This window comes from Marmota monax, unplaced genomic scaffold (assembly GCF_021218885.2).
Source record: "Marmota monax isolate L192 unplaced genomic scaffold, Marmota_monax_Labrador192_F-V1.1 WCK01_AAM20220418_F8-fsc00028, whole genome shotgun sequence".
NCBI classification, from domain to species: Eukaryota; Metazoa; Chordata; class Mammalia; order Rodentia; family Sciuridae; genus Marmota; species Marmota monax.
Window position 1 is genome coordinate 735808 of NW_026694779.1, and position 17985 is coordinate 753792.

The window sequence follows — 17985 nt, forward strand, 5'->3', positions numbered from 1 at the left end:
ATTGAGATGTTTCACAAGCAAGGCAGGCTGGATGTGAGAGGTGAGTCCATGAAGAAGTCACCCTGCTTTTGCAAAAACTGCCCCAGCAAGAGAGAAAGTAGATCAAGATAAAAGATCCCCAGGATCTGGGATTTTACAGAACCAGGGTACACCTTGAGCTGATCACATCACCTCTCTGAGCTTGGCTTATTTCTCACTTGTAAAGTAGACACTACTAGTCAGCTTTCAGTCACTGGAAGAAAACACCTGAGATAATGAACTTATAAGAAAAAAAGGTTTATTCGAGCTTACCGTTTTGCAGATTCCAGTCCACAATGGATTGGCCCCTCTGTTAGTAATAAGTAAGACAACAGAGGGCCATTTGGTGTCCTCTAGGATATTTTAAAAGGTAGGATACTTGGGCAGATGTTACCGTGGGTTTCAACATAAGCTCTAAGCTCCATGGCCATCCTTGGGACCAGTTTTATATAAGTCTGAAGGAAGCTGGCACCCAGAGCTTGGTGTAAGCATTTGGATTTACCCCACCACCTCCCTGGGGGGCTCAGAATCAGACAGATGATCTCAAATCCTACTTTTCATGCATTCAGTTGTTTATTGAGCACTTACTTTGTGCAAGACCCTGTCCTAGGTCCTGTCATGCAGGAGAGTATGGAGGCCGTGAATTTGGTGAGGGTGAAGCCATTCAGCAAAAGTCACTCTAGCATATTGCAGCAGAGGTCACAGGTACCTCACTCTGTCCGCTCGGGTGTCACCTGGGGTAGTCAATGCCAAAGGTAAGGCTGAGATTCTTCACCTAAGGGACTTTGCGAGGCTGGCTCCCAGGACAATCTGGAAGTGCCAGTGGGTCCCTATTCCCAGGAGGAGATTGCAAGCCCCCAGGGATGGAAATGGGGAGATGGAGTGGCAGTTTTCTCATCCTATCAAGTGAGACAACTCCAAAGCCTGTTCTTTAGTCCCCTGAGGATCCCCAACAAGATGGAGCCCCCAATGCCCACAGAAATAACCTGCTCACTCAAGGATTCCGCTTTCCTTGTAGAAAGCAGAATTGCAGTACTTTCCAGCTCTATTGCTAAGAAACCCCAAAGTACAACGAACCCCAGGAAATCCAGCGGGGAAACGAAAATCCAACTGATCTCAAGCTTGCAACAGCCCTTCAACAAATATTTATTGAGCATCTACTTTGTTCCAGGCTCTGACCTGTGAAGGCAGACGCATGTGAGCAGGAAAAGATTTTAGGAAGGAGCTCCATGTGGAGAGGAAAGGGAGGAGGTATCTGTGTTTGGCAAATCTGGTCACAGGCCGTGAAATCTCAGTGACTTCACAAAATGCAAATTTATTTCTTGCCTCTAAGAAGTCTGATGGTAGCCAGGAGCAGTGGCCTGTGATCCTATTGACTTGGGAGGCTGAGGCAGGACGATGGCAAGTTCAAGGCCAGTCTCAGCAGTTGATGGAGGCCCTAAGCAACTCTGTGAGACCCTGTCTCAAAATAAAAAAATAAAAAAGGGTGGGGGTGTGGCTCAGTGGTTAAGCGCCCCTGGGTTCAATCTTGGGCCCCCAAATAAATAGATAAATGAATAAACAAAAATAAAAATCACAGGTGTCCAGGAACTTCTAAACCCTAAGATGGGGAATTTTATTTTATTTTATTTTTCTTTCTTTCTTTTTTTTTGAACTGAGAATTTAACCCAGAGGCACTTTACCCCTGAACTCCATCCCAAGTCCTTTTTAATTCTTTTATTTTTTTAAATTTTGAGACAGGTTGTTGCTAAATTGCCAAGGCTGACCTTAAACTTGTGATCCTCCAGCCTCAGCCTCCCCGGCTACTGGGATTACAAGTGTGCACTACTGTGTCTCGCTAGGCTGGAGGGATCGTGGAGGTTAGCTTAAGTGAAAGGTTAATCTGGCAAGTTACTTAACTTTGCTGATCCTTCCTTCCCCATTAGTAAGATAGACATAGTAACAGTTATACCTAGGAGGATTATTGTGAGGATTTTAAAAAGTTATATACACAAAATATTGAGGACACCCTGGTGTTGTGTTTGGGTCTTTACTATCGTTATTACTGTTTGATTCACACATGGTTTCTTAAAGGTTTTGGATTAAGTTTATTTTGAGACAGGGTCTCCCTAAGTTGCCAAGGGTCTAAGTGGCTGAGGCTGGCCTCGACCTCGCGATCCTCCTGTCTCAGCCTCCACAGCTGCTGGGATTACCAGGGTGTGCCCCCACCGAGCCCAGCCCATGAGAATGATAGACCTGAGCCACACCACGAGGCTCCTCTCCCTTCTCCCATCAGGAAACTCAAGTCAGGACCCTGAACTGGCCTCTCAATCCCAGAGATCCACCTCAGCCAGCTGTGTCTGGGGCCGGCCTTGGGTCCTTTCTCCCTATCCACCTCCCACATGTGTCCAGCGATGAGGACAGAAGAGAGAACTTTTGACTTTCCGGGGTCCCCCAGGCCATCGGCAGCAGAACTGGGGAACGCTAGTCCCGCCCCCCTGATTTTCAGTGCCCCTCTGAGTGCCCAAGAGAAACCCGGTGTCAGCTGGTACAGAGTGACCACCACAGAGCTCGGAGATCAGGACGCATGGTTTATTACCACTTGGGTGACTATCAATCATGGACAAGGAGAAGGTGCCTAAGGGGGGGGGGGTTATATACAAGCCACAACTTCCAGGTCTGTGACGGAATATTCCCACGACGCAGGGCCATTGTCCCCACAGGGAGTTTCCATTAAGTCTCTTTCCATCTACAGAAGGATGCTCAGGAAGGGAAAGGAGATCCTGGGTCCCCTGGGGGACAGGGACAGGGAGTTGGGAGTGTGTTATACAGGAGGCTCAGGTTGGTGGCTGGGGACCTAAGGAGGAGGGGAGAGAGGGGACTGGGATGGAGTGGTCACTTAAGATATCCTTAGATCCCCAAATTGGATTTTCCAGGAAATTAGGGCTCACTCTTCCAGGGGCTCCCTGGCCCAGGATGCTCGACGCTCGGGGTGGGGCGGCTTCTCCTGGATCCCCTGGCCCCTGCTCAGGTCACTCAGGAGCCCCAGAAGGAGGCCTGATGGGGCACAGGTTCCCTGGGGCGCACAGGGGTCTCCCAGCGCCCTCTTGCCGGGATGCTGGCGCCTCTCAACCATCGGGGTCCCCTCTCCTGCATCTTCTTCTTGCTCCTCTTCCCAGCTCCCCTGGACCTGGGGGTCCACCAGCCTTCTGCCCGGGTGCTGCCTCTTGGTGACAGCGGACCCCAGCCACGGGGAGCGCCGGCCAGGGTGCTGCCTCTTGTGCTGCTGGGTCATATCTAGAGACCACGAAGCCTCATCCTCGCGTCGCCCCGGGTGCTGGCGTTTGTGGGGCCCCACAGCTCCGCCTTCCTCCTCCTCTTCCACACCCTCCTCTGCCTCCTCTTCCCTTTTGCCCGGATGTTGACGCTTGGAGAGCGAATCGGGTTGAAGGGACTCTGGGGAAGGAAAGAGGCCATCAGGGTCCCCCCCCCACCTTACCATGGCAAGAGGCAGACCTTCCTGAATGCCCACCCCAGCCTTCCTCTTGGAGGCCAAGGCAGATTTCTTGCAGCACCTACCCCCAGAGATTTTGCACCTGCCTCTCAGGCCCCAGAGACACACCCTCACAGAGAAGGTCAAAGCCATGACCTCTGAATTCCGGTCCCAGCTCTGCCACTTCCTGGCCTATGCGACCAGAAGTGACTCAATCTCTCTCAGCCTCGGTTTTCTTCTGTATGAAATGGGAATAACAGCTGGGCGTGGTGGTTGCATGACTGTCATCCCAGCGATTAGGGAGGCTGAGGCAGGAGGATCGGGAGTTCGAGGCCAGCCTCAGCATCTTAGCGAGGCCCTCAACAACTTTGGGAGAGCCTGTCTCAAAATAAAAACTTAGAAGGGCTGGCCATGTAGCTCAGTAGGAAGGAGCCCCTGGGTTCAATCCCAGCAATAATTTAATAATAATAATAATAATTATTATTATTATTATTATTATTATTATTATTATTATTTGGAGGTTGCTAGGGAAAAATCACCTAGTTCAGTAAGGATCTGAAGTGCTTAGAATAGTGCCTAGCAAATAAGTGTCTAATAAACAGTAACTAAAATTGTGCACATGATAGGGACGCAGGGCACACAGCATCTTGTCCCTTGAAGATCTGCTCTATGAAATATTTGCAGGAGAGAAGAGGAATCTGATCCCACCGATTGTCGTCTCCAGTCTCTGCCAAAGGAGTGGCATTAGGATTTCTAAAGTGCAGGAGGCTGAGGTTCAAGTCATCCTCCCCCCACCCCAAGTCCCAGTCCCCCAGTCCTTCCGGCGGCTCAGTTCACCTCCAGCAGCCACCAACAGCCCCGCCCACTCACCTGAGGGCTCGCCCAGGTCCCCTCGCAGTCTCTGGATGTCATCCTGGAGAAGAAGGAACCCTTCTGCTTGGCGCAGGAGGTCGTCCAGGCCAGGATGCTCCGCAGCCATCTCGGCCTCTAGCTGGGCGGCTTGGGGCTGAGCGTGGCCTCCCGGGGAACCGGTCAGGGTCAAGGTCACAGCCAGGGTGAGCAGCAGCCAAGGGCCCGGCATGGCGGCGGCTAGAGGGTCAGTGGACAGAGAGGAGTGGAGTGAGCGCATCTGCTCCATCTCTCCCTCTCCTTCCCCAGAACAAATCGCTCACGGTTCAGCCCCCCTCCCAGTGAGGGGCAAGACCCCAGGGTCACCAGGTATGCGGAATCTGCCACCTGTAACCATGCAGCCCTCAGGGATGCCTGGCCACGCCGCCTTCTGCCTGTGTGAGCCAGGAGACCGTGGGGACCCTGTTGTCACTGCCACCTCTCGACATCATGGAAAAGCTGGGGAAGCCAGTGCTGAGGTTGACCAAGCCGGCGATGTCCCCGCCCAGGCTGCAGCGCTGGCCCGACGGCCAGCGGGATGCTAAGGATCGCGTCGCTGCAAACATCGTCCCCAAGGTCCCATCGCCACACTCTAATGCTAATACTCCATCGCCAACTTTCTTGATCTAGTATTTGAGGCTTCCTTTTGATTTTATTTTATTTGCTGGGGATGGACCCAGGGAGTTGCGCAAAAGCTAGGCGAGCTCCCTGTCCCTGGCCACCAGCCCCGGGCCTGGGATTCTATTTCGAGCGCTCAAATTCCGAATCCAAGGCTCCGCTTCTCCATGCAACGCTGAGCTGCGTCTGGACCAGGATTCCCACATCCTAATTCATTCCAAAGCCAGCGGTTCGGTTTCCAACGTGAGGTTCGGATCCGAACTCCCCGGCTCTCCCGCGGACCCGCCCAGCCCCTGGTTCCCCTGGAGCCAACCTAAAGCTTCGATCCCGGCGGGGACAGCATGCATGCTGGGCTCCGATCGCCCCGGGTGCCGGGGACCTGGCGCGCACCGCAGCCGCAGGATGCGCCCGTGCGCCCCGGGCTGGGGCTCCCGTCGGGTCCCGGGGCCGGCGATCGTGAGCTCCTTTCCCAGTGCTCCGGAAAGGACGCCACTTGCAAGGGATCGGAGGGGCTCACCTGCCTGGTTAGGGCTCCGCGGGGTGGCTCCGGGATCCTGGGCCGCGGGGTCCGCTGTCCGCAGGTCGCCAAGTCTGCAAGCGCCGCTAGGACCCGGGGCACCGGCGGCGCGCTCCTCGGTGGGGACGCTGCTTATATGGGCGCGAGGCTGCGGCGCCGATGAGGTCAGCGGGGAGGGGTCGCAGTCGCCCGGGAGGGGTGCTGACGGCAGCGAGCCCCGCGGGACCCCGCCTGTCCCCTCCTCCGGAAATCTGGGGCGGGGGTGGGAGGGGCAGTGAGGAGTCACAGGATGAAGGGGCTGTCGTGGGGTCGTGTCTGCACCCAGCTCTGCAGGAGCTCGAGGCAAAGAAAGAGGCAGAGACTCAGCGGCATCCAGGAAAGAGCAGGAGGTGGCCACAAGGCAGAGACTCCTAAGGAGATCCAGAAGCAGGAGGCGACACACACACACACACACACACACACAGAGACACCCATCAAAGAGCCCTAGAGACAGAGTCAAGGGGGGTGGCAGGAGAGAGGGGGTGACTAGGTTCAAGAAGAACCTAGTCTCTGATCTTGACCTAGTCACCTCCAGCCAAGGCCTCCCCTTCTCTGGGCCTCAGTTTTCTCAATCTGCAAAACGGGAGAGGGAAGGGTAAGTTTTCAGAACGCGGAAAACAGGTGGCTTCAGTCCCCAGCTCATGGGACAGTTTTGTTCAACACCTACAGTGTTTTGGAAATATCTGAATGAGCAAGATTTTAAAACCAGGAGAGTTCAGGGGGAAATTCTGGATTTATGGGTTTTCTTAAAAACCACTTGAGCAGAGCCTGGTGGCACACACCTATAATCCCAGCGGCTGGGGAGGCTGAGACAGGAGGATTGGGAGTTCAAAGCCAGCCTCAGCAATGGCGAGGTGCTCAGCAACTCAGTGAGACCCAGTCTCTAAATAAAATTCAAAATAGGGCTGGGGATGTGGCTCAGTGGTTGAGGGCCCCAAATTCAATCCCTGCTACACCTTCCCCCCCAAAAAAAATCCCAGCACTCTGGAGGCTGAGGCAGGAGGATCATGAGTTCAAAGTTAGTCTCAGCAAAAGCAAGTTGCTAAGCAACTCAGTGAGACCCCCGTCTCTAAATACAATACAAAATAGGGCTAGAGGTGTGGCTCAGTGCCCCTGAGTTCAATCTCTGGTACCCTACCCCCAACACCACCCCCAAAAAAAATCTCTTGAAAAAAAAGTGGGCCCACAGTTGCTTCTAGCAACAGCCAGAGAGAGCATAAGTTGGCTGACCCAGGTCACCACACTCCCCACCACTCCCTGAAAAGAGAATTCAGAACCAGAGAACCACTGAGTCTGCTGACAGAATTCTAGAAGGTTCTCAGAGGGGCAATGAGATCCACAACTTGCGGATGACGGACAGTTAGACAGGACCACTTAGAGGGAACCACATTTTAGGATTTTTTGTTTGTTTGTTTTCTGTACAAGGGCTTGGACTCAGGGACCCTCAACCCCTGAGCCCCATCCCCAGCCCTATTTTGTATTTTATTTAGAGACAGCGTCTCCCTGAGTTGCTTAGGGCCTCGCTTTGGCTGAGGCTGGCTTTGAACTCACGATCCTCCTGCCTCCGCCTCCCAAACCACTGGGATGACAGGCGTGCAGCTTGGTGCCCAGCTCACTTCTCATTTTTACCTTGAGGACACTAAGTTCTGCAGACCTCAGCTTGTCAACTGTCAGCACACAGTAGGTCTCCAGGTCAGATGCCTTGCTCTGGGAAGATGGCCAACCTGGAGCCTCAGTCTGATCTCCGTGCTGGACTCCAGGATTTGAAGAATTGCCCCCTTAGCTAAGAATTAAACCAGACCGACCTGTCATCTTTCACTCGCAAAGGTGAAGGTAGATACTGATACCGCCCCCTGTGGACAGCAATCTGAAAATGCACCCTATAGGTATCTTCCACAAGACGATCCAGCTTTCAGAAATGTTTGTGCACAGACTGTCCCCTGTGCATGAGGGTAATTCAAGTGCAGCCTGGGTTTCTAGAAGCCAGAACTGCAAACAGCCTAAATATCTGTCCATCAAAGAGAGAGAGCTGCTAAGTCGACTGGGGCTCACCCCAAACTATGGGGCTTTAGGGTGCTTTTCAAAGAATGAGTCAAATCCATATGAAGTATTATGGAATAAGAGCAGAGTGGAGGACAATGTGCACATCGTGCTACTATTTGTGGGATGCACCCTGAATAGACCATTATGAGAAGGACCTGGGGAGCAGGCGGTGGCTGGGATTGGGGGGTGACATGGGAGACTGCTTTTGCCTTTGGCTTTCGGCTCCCAGTGTGTGTTTGATTCATTTTTTCCCTCTGTTGCAGAATGCACAAACAGCTCCAGAAACCAAGACAACAATCACAGCAACCAAAGTCGCCTCCCAATCTCCAAGGGAGGCCTGAAGGTGTTTGGAGAGCAACGCAGCCCAGTGCAGGGCCAGATGGGGGGACATCGCCCCCTGGTGGCCCCTGCGTGTCTTTTCTTCTGTGGGGGATTTGAGTGGCTCACTGGAGGGACAGTATGTGGGTGGCTGGGGAGAAGTCACCCGGGCTCCCCTGCAGCCCAAGGAGCCAGAGTGGCGGTGCCCTTAGCCTTGACTCCCTAGGACCTTGATGATTTAGGACAGACAACCCCTCCCAAGGTCAGGCCAGTTCCTAGAAAGTAAGCCACCTCAGGGGAGTGCCCTTTGCCTATGCAAATGAGCCCACCCAGAGCTCAAATCCAGAGATCACTATTTTTTTTTTTTTTGCACCCAGGATCGAACCCAGGGGTACTTAACCACTGAGCCCCACCCCGAGCCCTTTTCACGTTTTATTGAGATGCAAGGTCTCATTGAGTTGCTGAGGACCTGGCTAAATTGCTGAGGCTGGCTTTGAACTTGCGATCCTCCTGCAGGAGCGAAGCCAGAGCTCTCCCGCTGAGCTGCCCCCGCCCCTGCCAAAGCTGAGAATCTAATCATTAAGTTGCATTTATCTTTCCAGTTTGCTCCTTTGTTCTCGGCTAATGAAAATGTGCTTGATTCCGAAGACTGCAGTTACTGATCAGATTAATGCTGTGTTTTTTGAAAATGAATAATGAGATAATTTAATGGGGGATATACATGCTATTACTGACTCCCAGCCCCCCACCCCAACACACACACACACACACACACACACACAACCTCTGGCAGAGATGTGTTGAGTGGGTGGAGGGGTCTTCTGATTTTCCTCTAATTCCTCTTTTTTTTTTTTTCCTATCTCCAAGTCTCTTTGTTTCTGATTCATAGATATTTTAGACTCTATCAACTGTGAGCTGCAGAAAGGTGTGAAGCAAGCAGCCCATCCAATTTACCTTTTGATTTTTGTTCATGGTAGTTTTGTTGGGTTGCTTTGTTTTTGGTACTGGACATTGAACCCGGGGTGCTGAACCACTGAGCCCCATCCCCAGCCCTTTTTAAAAAATATTTTATTTAAAGACAGGGTCTCGCTGAATTTCTTAGGGGCTTGCTAAGTTGCTGAGGCTGGCCTCCATCCTGTGATCCTCCTGTCTCAGCCTCCCCGGTTGCTGGGATGGCAGGCGGGGCAGCACCACATCCAGCCTAACAGGGAATCTTGAAGATACTTTGTGTTCAACCCACAGAGCTTAGCATCCGTTGGGTGCTGAGAAAATGATAAACATTATCCAGGATCAACAGATAAGGATTTGAGGATGGAACCAATGCCTAAGTTCCCTGAACACCCAGGAATTGTTGTGCCTGTTTAGAGAACACAAGGCTCAGAGAGGGGAAGGGACTTGTTCAAAGTCACACAGCCAGGAAATAGAGGAACTTGGATTTGAACCCGGATCTGTGTTATTTCAAGCCTTTCCCTGTTCAATTCCACTACAAGGCACAGCTAAGGTGTGAAGAGCCTTTACTGTTCCTTTTACAAAAATCTCTTTAGTGTTTGGGTGACGTCCTCTCACAAAAGAAACTTTTGAATAGAAATTCTTGCCTGGGTTCGGTCCCCAAAATTCCCAAGAATCCAGAAATTCTTGCCTGTCATCCCAGCAGCTAGGGAGGCTGAGGCAGGAGGATTGTGAGTTCCAAGCCAGCCTCAGCCAAAGCGAGGCCCTAAGCCACTCAGGAAGACCCTGTCTCTAGATAAAACACAAAATCGGGCTGGGGAGGGGGCAAAGGAAAGAAAGAAAGAAATTCTTGAGAAGGAATGGATAACTCCAGTAAGTCAGAATCTGAGGTCCCGAAGGTCCATAATGGGGGAGTGAGCTGGTCTTTGGATCTTCTTGAGAGGACAAATGCTCATTTTGAATAAGGCACCAATTCTTGGGCTGGGTGGGGCGGGGATGGGTGCGTTGGTGGCAGCAGGTAGACATGTGGCTGCCAGGAAGCTGGTGATCGCAGGCAGATCAGACACCTCGTCATCCGGAAGGTCTGCCAGAGATAAGGAGCCCCCCACCCTGACTGCCACTTGTCTCATTATGGAAGAAAAATGAGCCCAGCTTCCGAGTGGCTCAGCCATTTATGTATATTTATCTTGCTGTCAGCCACGGAGGCTCTCGCCCCAGGTTCTGGGCTAATTAAAACTTGTCCTCGAAATATGTGGAGGCCACACCCTGAGTATTGATGAAGCAGGTATGAATATGTTAGTCACACTGGGTCAGGTGTCAGGGTGGCAGCATCCAGAGGAGAGGAGCCCAGTGGTGTGGGGGCTGGGGGGGGGACATTTGTGTGGCAGTCACAACAGCATAAGGAACAGATGTTTGAAAGTCCCTGTTGTGTGGACGCCTGTAGGACCCTTCATTTGGTCTTAGGACTGTCCCTTGGTTTCTCTCCCTGAGTAACAAATCCCTCTTCTCAAGTTGAGTTCTGTTCTTTGCAATCCTCAGGGATGCGTGAGGCCGGGCCGCTTGCCCTGTGCTGGGACCTTGAGAGAGTCATGGGTTCGAATCCTGGCTGTGATTTCAAGGGGGAGAACAAGAGATCAAGGTCGTGAAGGGGTTGGAAGAGGCTTGCTGGGGACTGAGAAGGGTGAGAGAGAGAATTCGGTGAAATGAACTCCGAGGTCAATGAGAGGAAAAGGAGTCCTCCTCAGGGAGCCAAAGACGTACCAGGAATATTCTCTACATCGTCACAAATATATCTCACAAGGAACTTGGGGAAAAAAAACATTTCCATTTGTATAGGGGGCTATTCTTTATGTCTGGGCTGTTTCCATTCCCCTTTCTTCTTAGGATGGGTCCCCAAACACTTGCTCAAAGTGTTTTCTGTGATTCTAAATAATAATTCTAATACTTATTATTATTATGTTATTAATAATAATAATTAAGAATTAATTCTAAAAAGTAAATGGCGTAAGTATTTGTTGGTTAGTCAGTGTTCTGTCACTGTGACAAAAATACCTGAGACAACCGACTTATGAAGAGGAAAGGTTTGTCGGGTGTTGGTGGCGCACGTCTGAAATCCCAGCAGCTCAGGAGGCTGAGGCAGGAGGATCGTGAGTTCAAAGCCAACCTCAGCCACTTAGCAAGGCCCTAAGCAACTTAGGGAGACCCTGTCTCTAAGTAAAAAAAAAAGAAAAATTAAAAGGGCTGAGGGTGTGGTAAAGCACCTCTGGGTTTAATCCCCAGTACCAAAAAATAAATAAATAAATAAAAATTTAAAAAAAGAGGAAAGGTTTATTTGGGCTCATGGTTCACAGCTCTCGGTCCAAGGTAGTTTGGCCTTACTGCTTTAGGCCTGTGTCAAGCCGGTACATCAGGGTGCAAGTACATGGAGGAGGCCCATCCACCTCATGGTAACTAGGACACAAAGACAGACAGACAGGAAGAGGCCAGTGTCCCCTGTGAGGGGACCCTTCCTTCTAAAGGTTGTACCACCTCCCAATCAACCACAGGTGCCACCAAGCCTTGAACTCATGGCTTTTGAGAGAACTTTCAGATCCAAACCGTAGCCCAGTTATTCCCATTTTATAGGAGAAACCTGAGACCCAGAAGATGAGTCAACTTGCTAAGGATCAGGTGAAAGACCTAGGATCTGACTGTTTCTTATACCAGGAATTGAACTCAGGGGCCCTCGACCACGGAGCTCCCCTCCCCAGCCCGATTTTGTGTTTTATTTAGAGACAGGGTCTCCCTGAGTTGCTCAGGGCCTCACTTTTGCTGAGGCTGGCTTGGAACTCACCATCCTCCTGCCTCGGCCTCCCCGGGCCTTGAGAGTCAGCCTAGGAACTGTGAACAAAATCTGACATGAGTGACTTTAATTGGAAACTATAGTCCATCTATATATAAAGGGAGAGAACATTTAAAAAAAAAATCTGACGTGGACTTTCACAAGACCGGCTACTGCCCTGGTCTCTTCGACAAGGTGTTAAGAGGGAAACACAAAATCATTTAAGGAAATGAATACTTCAGGCGGCTGAATGAATGAATGGGTACGTGAATCAAGGAATGAGTGAGTGAGACACAAAGGAACCAGTGTCCTGTCCCCCCCCCCAGAGCTCACAGGGTAGATGGAAGAGAAGATAAACATAGCCGAACAACTAGAGAACCATTATGTGCCAAGACACATAGCCCTCATGACGTGGGGAGATGTCTCCATGGACAGGTGATGTCCACTCAAGCTTCAAGGAAGAGGTGACGCCAATCGGGGCCCTAAAAGATGGTGACTATTGCAAAATCTGGAGAGGAGGGCATAGGGCATGCAGGAGGGGGTTACTGAGTGCAGGTGGAGGGATGAAGCTGGCCCAGGACAGAACACTCCGTCCCTCCCTGTAGACCCCTCCGAGCCTCATTATTGCCTCTTCCTTCATCAGCACCTGGGCAAGAGTTACCTGTGGACATAAATCTAGGGCAGGAGCACCACAGGGACACATCACCAGGAATGACTGCTCTGAACTCTGGCCCACAGCGGGGACAGAGCCACCCACCCCAAGCATCCGGGGTCTGGCCGTATCCAAGGCTGCCATTGGGCACCTCACCAGCGCTCGCTGGCTACCCTGGTGGCCCAGTGAGCGACAGCAAATGGGTTTTCCTTTATTGGTTTTGAAGCCAGAGAGCCATTAAGGACAGTCATGAAGGATGATGAGACGGACAAGGGCTTCTGAGGAGGGGAGGAGGGCTGCGGAAAAGACTGGAATGTGGCAGACCTCAGGTCCACTCCCAGACCCACCCCCCGGCTAGCTCACTCTGTTGGACAGGCCGGGTGTGGCCGAGCACTCCTGCAATCCCAGCCACTCTGGAGCCTGAGGCAGGAGGATTGCACATTCAGGGTCAGCAACGGAAAGAGACCCTGACTCAAAAGAAAATACAAAGGGCTGGGAGGGACATCAGCGGTAGAGCGACCCGGGGTTCAATCCCTAGTACCCCATGCACACCCCAAAATGGAGAACTGCGGGCAAGGCTGTCACTCCTCTGAGCCTCAGGTTCCTCATGGGTACAACAATCATAGTAAAACGTAGCTCCCAGGAGTTTGCAGGGACATAGGGACTGTGCCTGCTGGTGTGGAGCTTGCCTGGGACAAAGCAGGTCCTTGGTAAATGACAGCTCTTCTTTCCTCATTTCTCCCTATTGGACAGTTATCATTAGCAACAAATGTAACTGATTTTTTAAAATTAAAAACAATAGCCAGGCACGGTGGTGCACGCCTGTCATCCCAGCAGCTCAGGAGGCTGAGGCAGGAGGATCACAAGTTGGAGGCCAGCCTCAGCCAAAGTGAGGCCCTAAGCAGCTCAGTGAGACCCTGTCTCTAAATAAAATGCAAAATAAAATAATAATTTAAAAAGTTTGGGCAGAGGGTACAGGAAGTGCCAAGGCAGGGAAGATAAGAGGGGAGATGTTGGTCACCTTAAGCTTAGACGGGCAAGAGGCAGCCGCAATGACCAGAACCCAGAGAAAAAGGGGCTCTTTGGGCAAGAGTTGTAACCTTCAGCTGAGGGACCCCCACAGAGAGGGAAATGGGATCAGTGCTTGTCTCTCTCTTGTCCCGCCCTCTGGTCTCCTTCTCAGATTCCCATTGGCCAATCCAACAGGAAGTGAGGGGCCAAGGTAGCCATTATTAAAGGCTGACTTCCTGTTGGAGGGTCAGATGAAGAGAGATCAGGTCGAAGGGGGTTTTTGTGCCCCATTGATCACAAATTGGAAGCTGTCCTCTGAAGAACCCGCCCTTAGGCCCTCCTCTCCCGCAGCACAGGCCCTGTCCAGGGCAATGGCAGCCACTGAATTTCATAAGGCACACTCAGGAGGGCCCTCATGACAAAGATCATGATGGTTGAGGCCTTAGCAGGGACTCAGCCTGAGGGTGGGGACCGGACATGGAGTCTAGGGGGACGGGAGCGGCCGGATGTGTGACAGCATGCAGATGAACTCACACGGCAGGCGCCCCCATGATGGATGAGCCACTTGGGCCCAAGAGCTGGGGAAATGAAAAGAAATTAAAAAAAAAAGTTTAATAAATTCTGATGAGAGTCACGCTGTAGACAGATCCACCCTCCCACCCTGTCACTGACAGTCATTTTAAAATTCATATTCAGAGAAGTCACAGATAGAGTCACTTGAGCTGTCGGGGTGGCAGGAGGCTGGGCTTCAAGGGCCCTTTGCTGAGGCACAGTTTTTCTTTCTGGGCTTGGGGGGGGAGGTCTTCTTAGTAGGTCCCAGGCACCAGGCTGGTTTATGGTGGGGACAGAAGCCAGGGGTCACCAACTCCTGGAATGCCGACTTGAAGCACCCAAGGAACTCACGGGGCCACTGAGGAACTCTCTTCTCCCTTCCTTTGTCGCATTCTCCATCAGGCTGGACAGAAGGGGAGGGCGAGGATCCAGATGAGAAACCCAGGGCCCGGCATATAGTAAATGCTCATTAAAGTCACCAGCCATTCCTAGGATGGGTAGGAATGACCAGGAGCTCCAAGCAGTGGGCAGGAGGTGATTCTAGACTCAGGGGAGGTGAGCAGAAGGATGTATTCCCCGCTGTATTCCCCAGCGGCTCAGGAGGCTGAGGCAGGAGGATGGTAAGTTGGAGGCCAGCCTCGGCAACTTAGGGAGGCCTTGAGCAACTCAGGGAGACCCTGACTCTAAATAAAACATAAAAAGAGCTGGGGATGGGGCTCCGTGGTTAAAGGTCCCTGGATTCAATCCCCAGTACCAAAACAAACAAACAAACAAAAAAAACAATAACAATAATAATAAACTAATAAAAGAGGACGCTGAGCCTACCTGACCCCTGTCACCCCCAACGCGTCCCAAGGCCTTCTGCTTGGGTTCCAGTTACGGCGGAGGCCTTTGAAGACATTTCTTTTCTTCCTTGGTCTTTACAATTTTTTTTTTTTTTGGTCTCTGGGTCTATTATTCTCAGATTTAATTAATGTTCCACTTGACTAATAAAATATAATGAAAACAACTTGGATGGTCTGGAGGTGGGAGCTGGGGTAAGCGCACATCTTAGAAAGGAGGGGAGAGGCTTGGGGGGCTGCCAGCCTCCGGGAGGCGGCTGGCATGAACTGGCTTAGGCACCAGCTGGGGCTCAGTTTCCCCAGTGGGAGAGACGCAGCAGGGTGAGCCCCCTCCTGTCTCTGAGCCTCTGCTTTCCTGACTCTTGAAGAAACTCCACCTTCTTCATGGTCTCCCAACACTCAGGGTCACTTAGGCATGGAGCTCAAAATTTACCAGGAGGCTGAGAGCACCCGGGCAAAAATAAGGCCTTGTGTATGGAAATACGGCCTGTAGCCAGGCGCTGTGGTGCATGCCTGTAATCCTAGCGGGTCCGGAGGCTGGGGCAGGAGGATCGCAAGGTGGAGGCCAGCCTCAGCAACTTAGTAAGGCCCTCAGCGACTCAGTGAGACCTTGCTTCTAAAAACAAATATATAACAAAGGGCTGCGGATGTGGCTCAGTGGTTAAGGGCCCCTGGGTTCAATCCCTGGTACCAAAAAAATTAAATTAAATTAAATTTTTAAAAAAAGAAAGAAAACACAGACTTGGATCCATTTCTGGGTGGAAGCCCAGGGATCTGAATTTTGCCGTGGCTGCTCTAAGTGCTTTTGGCTCAGGCTGGACTCAGACAAAGTTTGGAAAATCAGGATTAAGACATAAGATGCGTCTCACTATGTTGCCCAAGCTGGCCTTGAACCCCTGAGCTTAAGCTCTCCTCCCTTCTGAGCCTCCAGGGTGGCTCAGAGTAGCAACCAGGCCAGAGTGGTTGTCTAGGGACCATTTTAGGATGTCGAATGGGTAGAAGAGCTGAAAGTTATTACAGTCCTTCAGTGCCCTACGCTGTCTGGATGCTTAACAAGAACATGAATTGCTTATGTGCGTGAGTGTGTGTTGCAGGTGGGGGTCCTGGGGATCGGACCCAGGACCTTGCACACGCTAGGCAAGCCCTCGACCACTGAGCGACAGCCCCCGCCCTTTTCATTTTGTTTTGAGACAGGGTCTCACAAAGTAGGAGAGGCTGGCCTCGAACTTGCGATCCTCCTGCCTCAGCCTCCCAAGTAGCTGGGATCGCAGGCGTGAGCCACCATGCTCAATTTACTTTAATAATTTTTTTTAATATTTATTTTATTTTATAGTTTTAGGTGGACACAGTATCTTTATTTTACATTTATGTGGTTCTGAGGATCGAACCCAGTGCCTCATGCATGCTAGGTGAGCACTCTACCACTGAGCCACAACCCCAGCCCCTACTTTAATAATTTTTAAAACGTGTTTAATTCTATAGCAATCTGTTTTGTAGCAATCTGTTAAATGACTAAAATAACTTTCTTGAAACTTTGGTCCTAAGACTTTTCAAAATTAATTTCTAACTGGTGCATTTTAATTATGCACAAAAGTGGGATTCGTTGTGACATCTTGGCACATGCATCTTCCAGTGACATTTTAATTAAGAGCGAGCAGGGCAGAGTCTAATTTCATATAACCTGGGAGGCTGTGCCTCGGCTTCCTCCGGCATGCTTATTAAATTCAGATCCCAGCAGGGTGCAGTGGTGCACGCCTGTAAAATCCTAGTGGTCAGGAGGCTGAGGCTAGAGGATCTTAAGTTGGAGGCTAGCCTCAGCAACTTAGCGAGGTCCTGAGCAACTTATCAAGACCTTGTCACAAGACAAAAAAATAAAAAGGCCTGGGGATGTGGCTCAGTGGTTAAGCGCCCCTGGGTGCAATGTCTGGTACAAAATTAATGAATGAATTGATTGATTCGTTAAATATATGGCCCCACCCCAGGCCTCCTGAATGCACACTCCAGTCATTGGGTTGCAGGTGGTCTGTGCCCCATCAGGAAGAAAGGATCTGAAGGAAAATTCTGCCCGAGGGCTGGAGCAGGTGTCTGACATCTCCTGGGCAGTCATCACCATGTCCCCTTCCTTTCTGATCCTGTCCCAGTTCTCAGTTCCAGTCTGTGCACGTGGGAACTCGGGAAGACCCAGGGATGAGTTAAAAGTGCACGAAGGTCCTGAGATGGGTGGTGACCTCCCTAAAGAAGCCACCCAGCAAGAACTGGCTAGTGCCTGTATTCCACAGGTGGAGGGCCGGCCAAACGTGGGCTGACCTTGGGTTCCGTCCCCAGCACCCCAAGGAAACAAAGAAAATAATAGCATCCAGCCTTGAAATCAGCCTTGACAAGCACAGATTTTTTTCGTTGTTCTAGGGCTTGAACCCAGGGGCACTCTACCAGAGTTGTACCCCCAGACCTTTTTATTATTCTTTTATTATTATTATTATTTTGAAAGGAGCTCTTGCTAATTTGCTGAGGCTGGCCTCGAACTTGCAATCCTCCTGCCTCAGCCTCCTGAGTCTCTGGGATTACAGGTGTGGTGCCACCGTGCCTGGCTAAGGAACCCAGATTTTGCAAAAAGAAGCAAAGTCTTCCTTGATCACCTGTGTGACCTTGGGCAAGGACTTTTGCCCCCCACACCACAGCCTAGCGGGTCCATTTATAAAATGGAGATACTCAACCCTGCACCAGAGAGTTGAAGTAAAATAAAGTATGTTTGTAGAGGGACCTAGCACCACCAATACCTGGCTCGGGAAATTCGGAGATCCTCAAAGCTGCTATTTTTAGCAACCTCACCTTTTTTGACATCATTATCCCTGAGTCAAGGGCTCACCTGTCATCCCAGCAACTCAGGAGGCTGAGGCAGGAGGATCTCAAGTTCAAGGTCAGGCTGAGCAATTTAGCGAAATCCTGCCTCAAATTTTAAAAATAAATAAATAAAAAGGGCTGTGGATGTGGCTCGGCCATTCCAAGGCCCTGGGTTCAATCCCCAGCAGCAGAAAAAAAATCAGTGGGTGAATACCCTCATCACCGAGAGGCCACACAGGGCTGGGGCCAAGGTCACACGGCTGAGGTCCAAGTCCACTTGTGTCTGACTCCATGTGTAAGCTCTGGGCTGAGCCTCGGTTTCCCCAACTGGGAAAGGATCCCTGAAGACTGGTCAGTGAATCGGAGTGAACTTGACCTAGTTACAGGACTTCTCTGGGCTTTGAT

General features: G+C 51.1%; 1 protein-coding gene across 1 annotated transcript; it reads right to left on the reverse strand.

The window, feature by feature from the left end:
* Positions 1 to 2579: 2579 nt before the first annotated feature.
* On the reverse strand, positions 2580 to 5935 carry Trh (thyrotropin releasing hormone). The gene is made up of 3 exons (XM_046425705.2): positions 5514 to 5935; positions 4361 to 4579; positions 2580 to 3453 (listed from the first exon to the last, which is right to left on the reverse strand). Exons 2-3 carry the CDS (start codon positions 4569 to 4571, stop codon positions 2945 to 2947), a joined length of 720 nt encoding a protein of 239 aa, XP_046281661.1. The 5' UTR covers positions 4572 to 4579; positions 5514 to 5935; the 3' UTR covers positions 2580 to 2944.
* Between the last annotated feature and the right edge of the window lie 12050 nt (positions 5936 to 17985).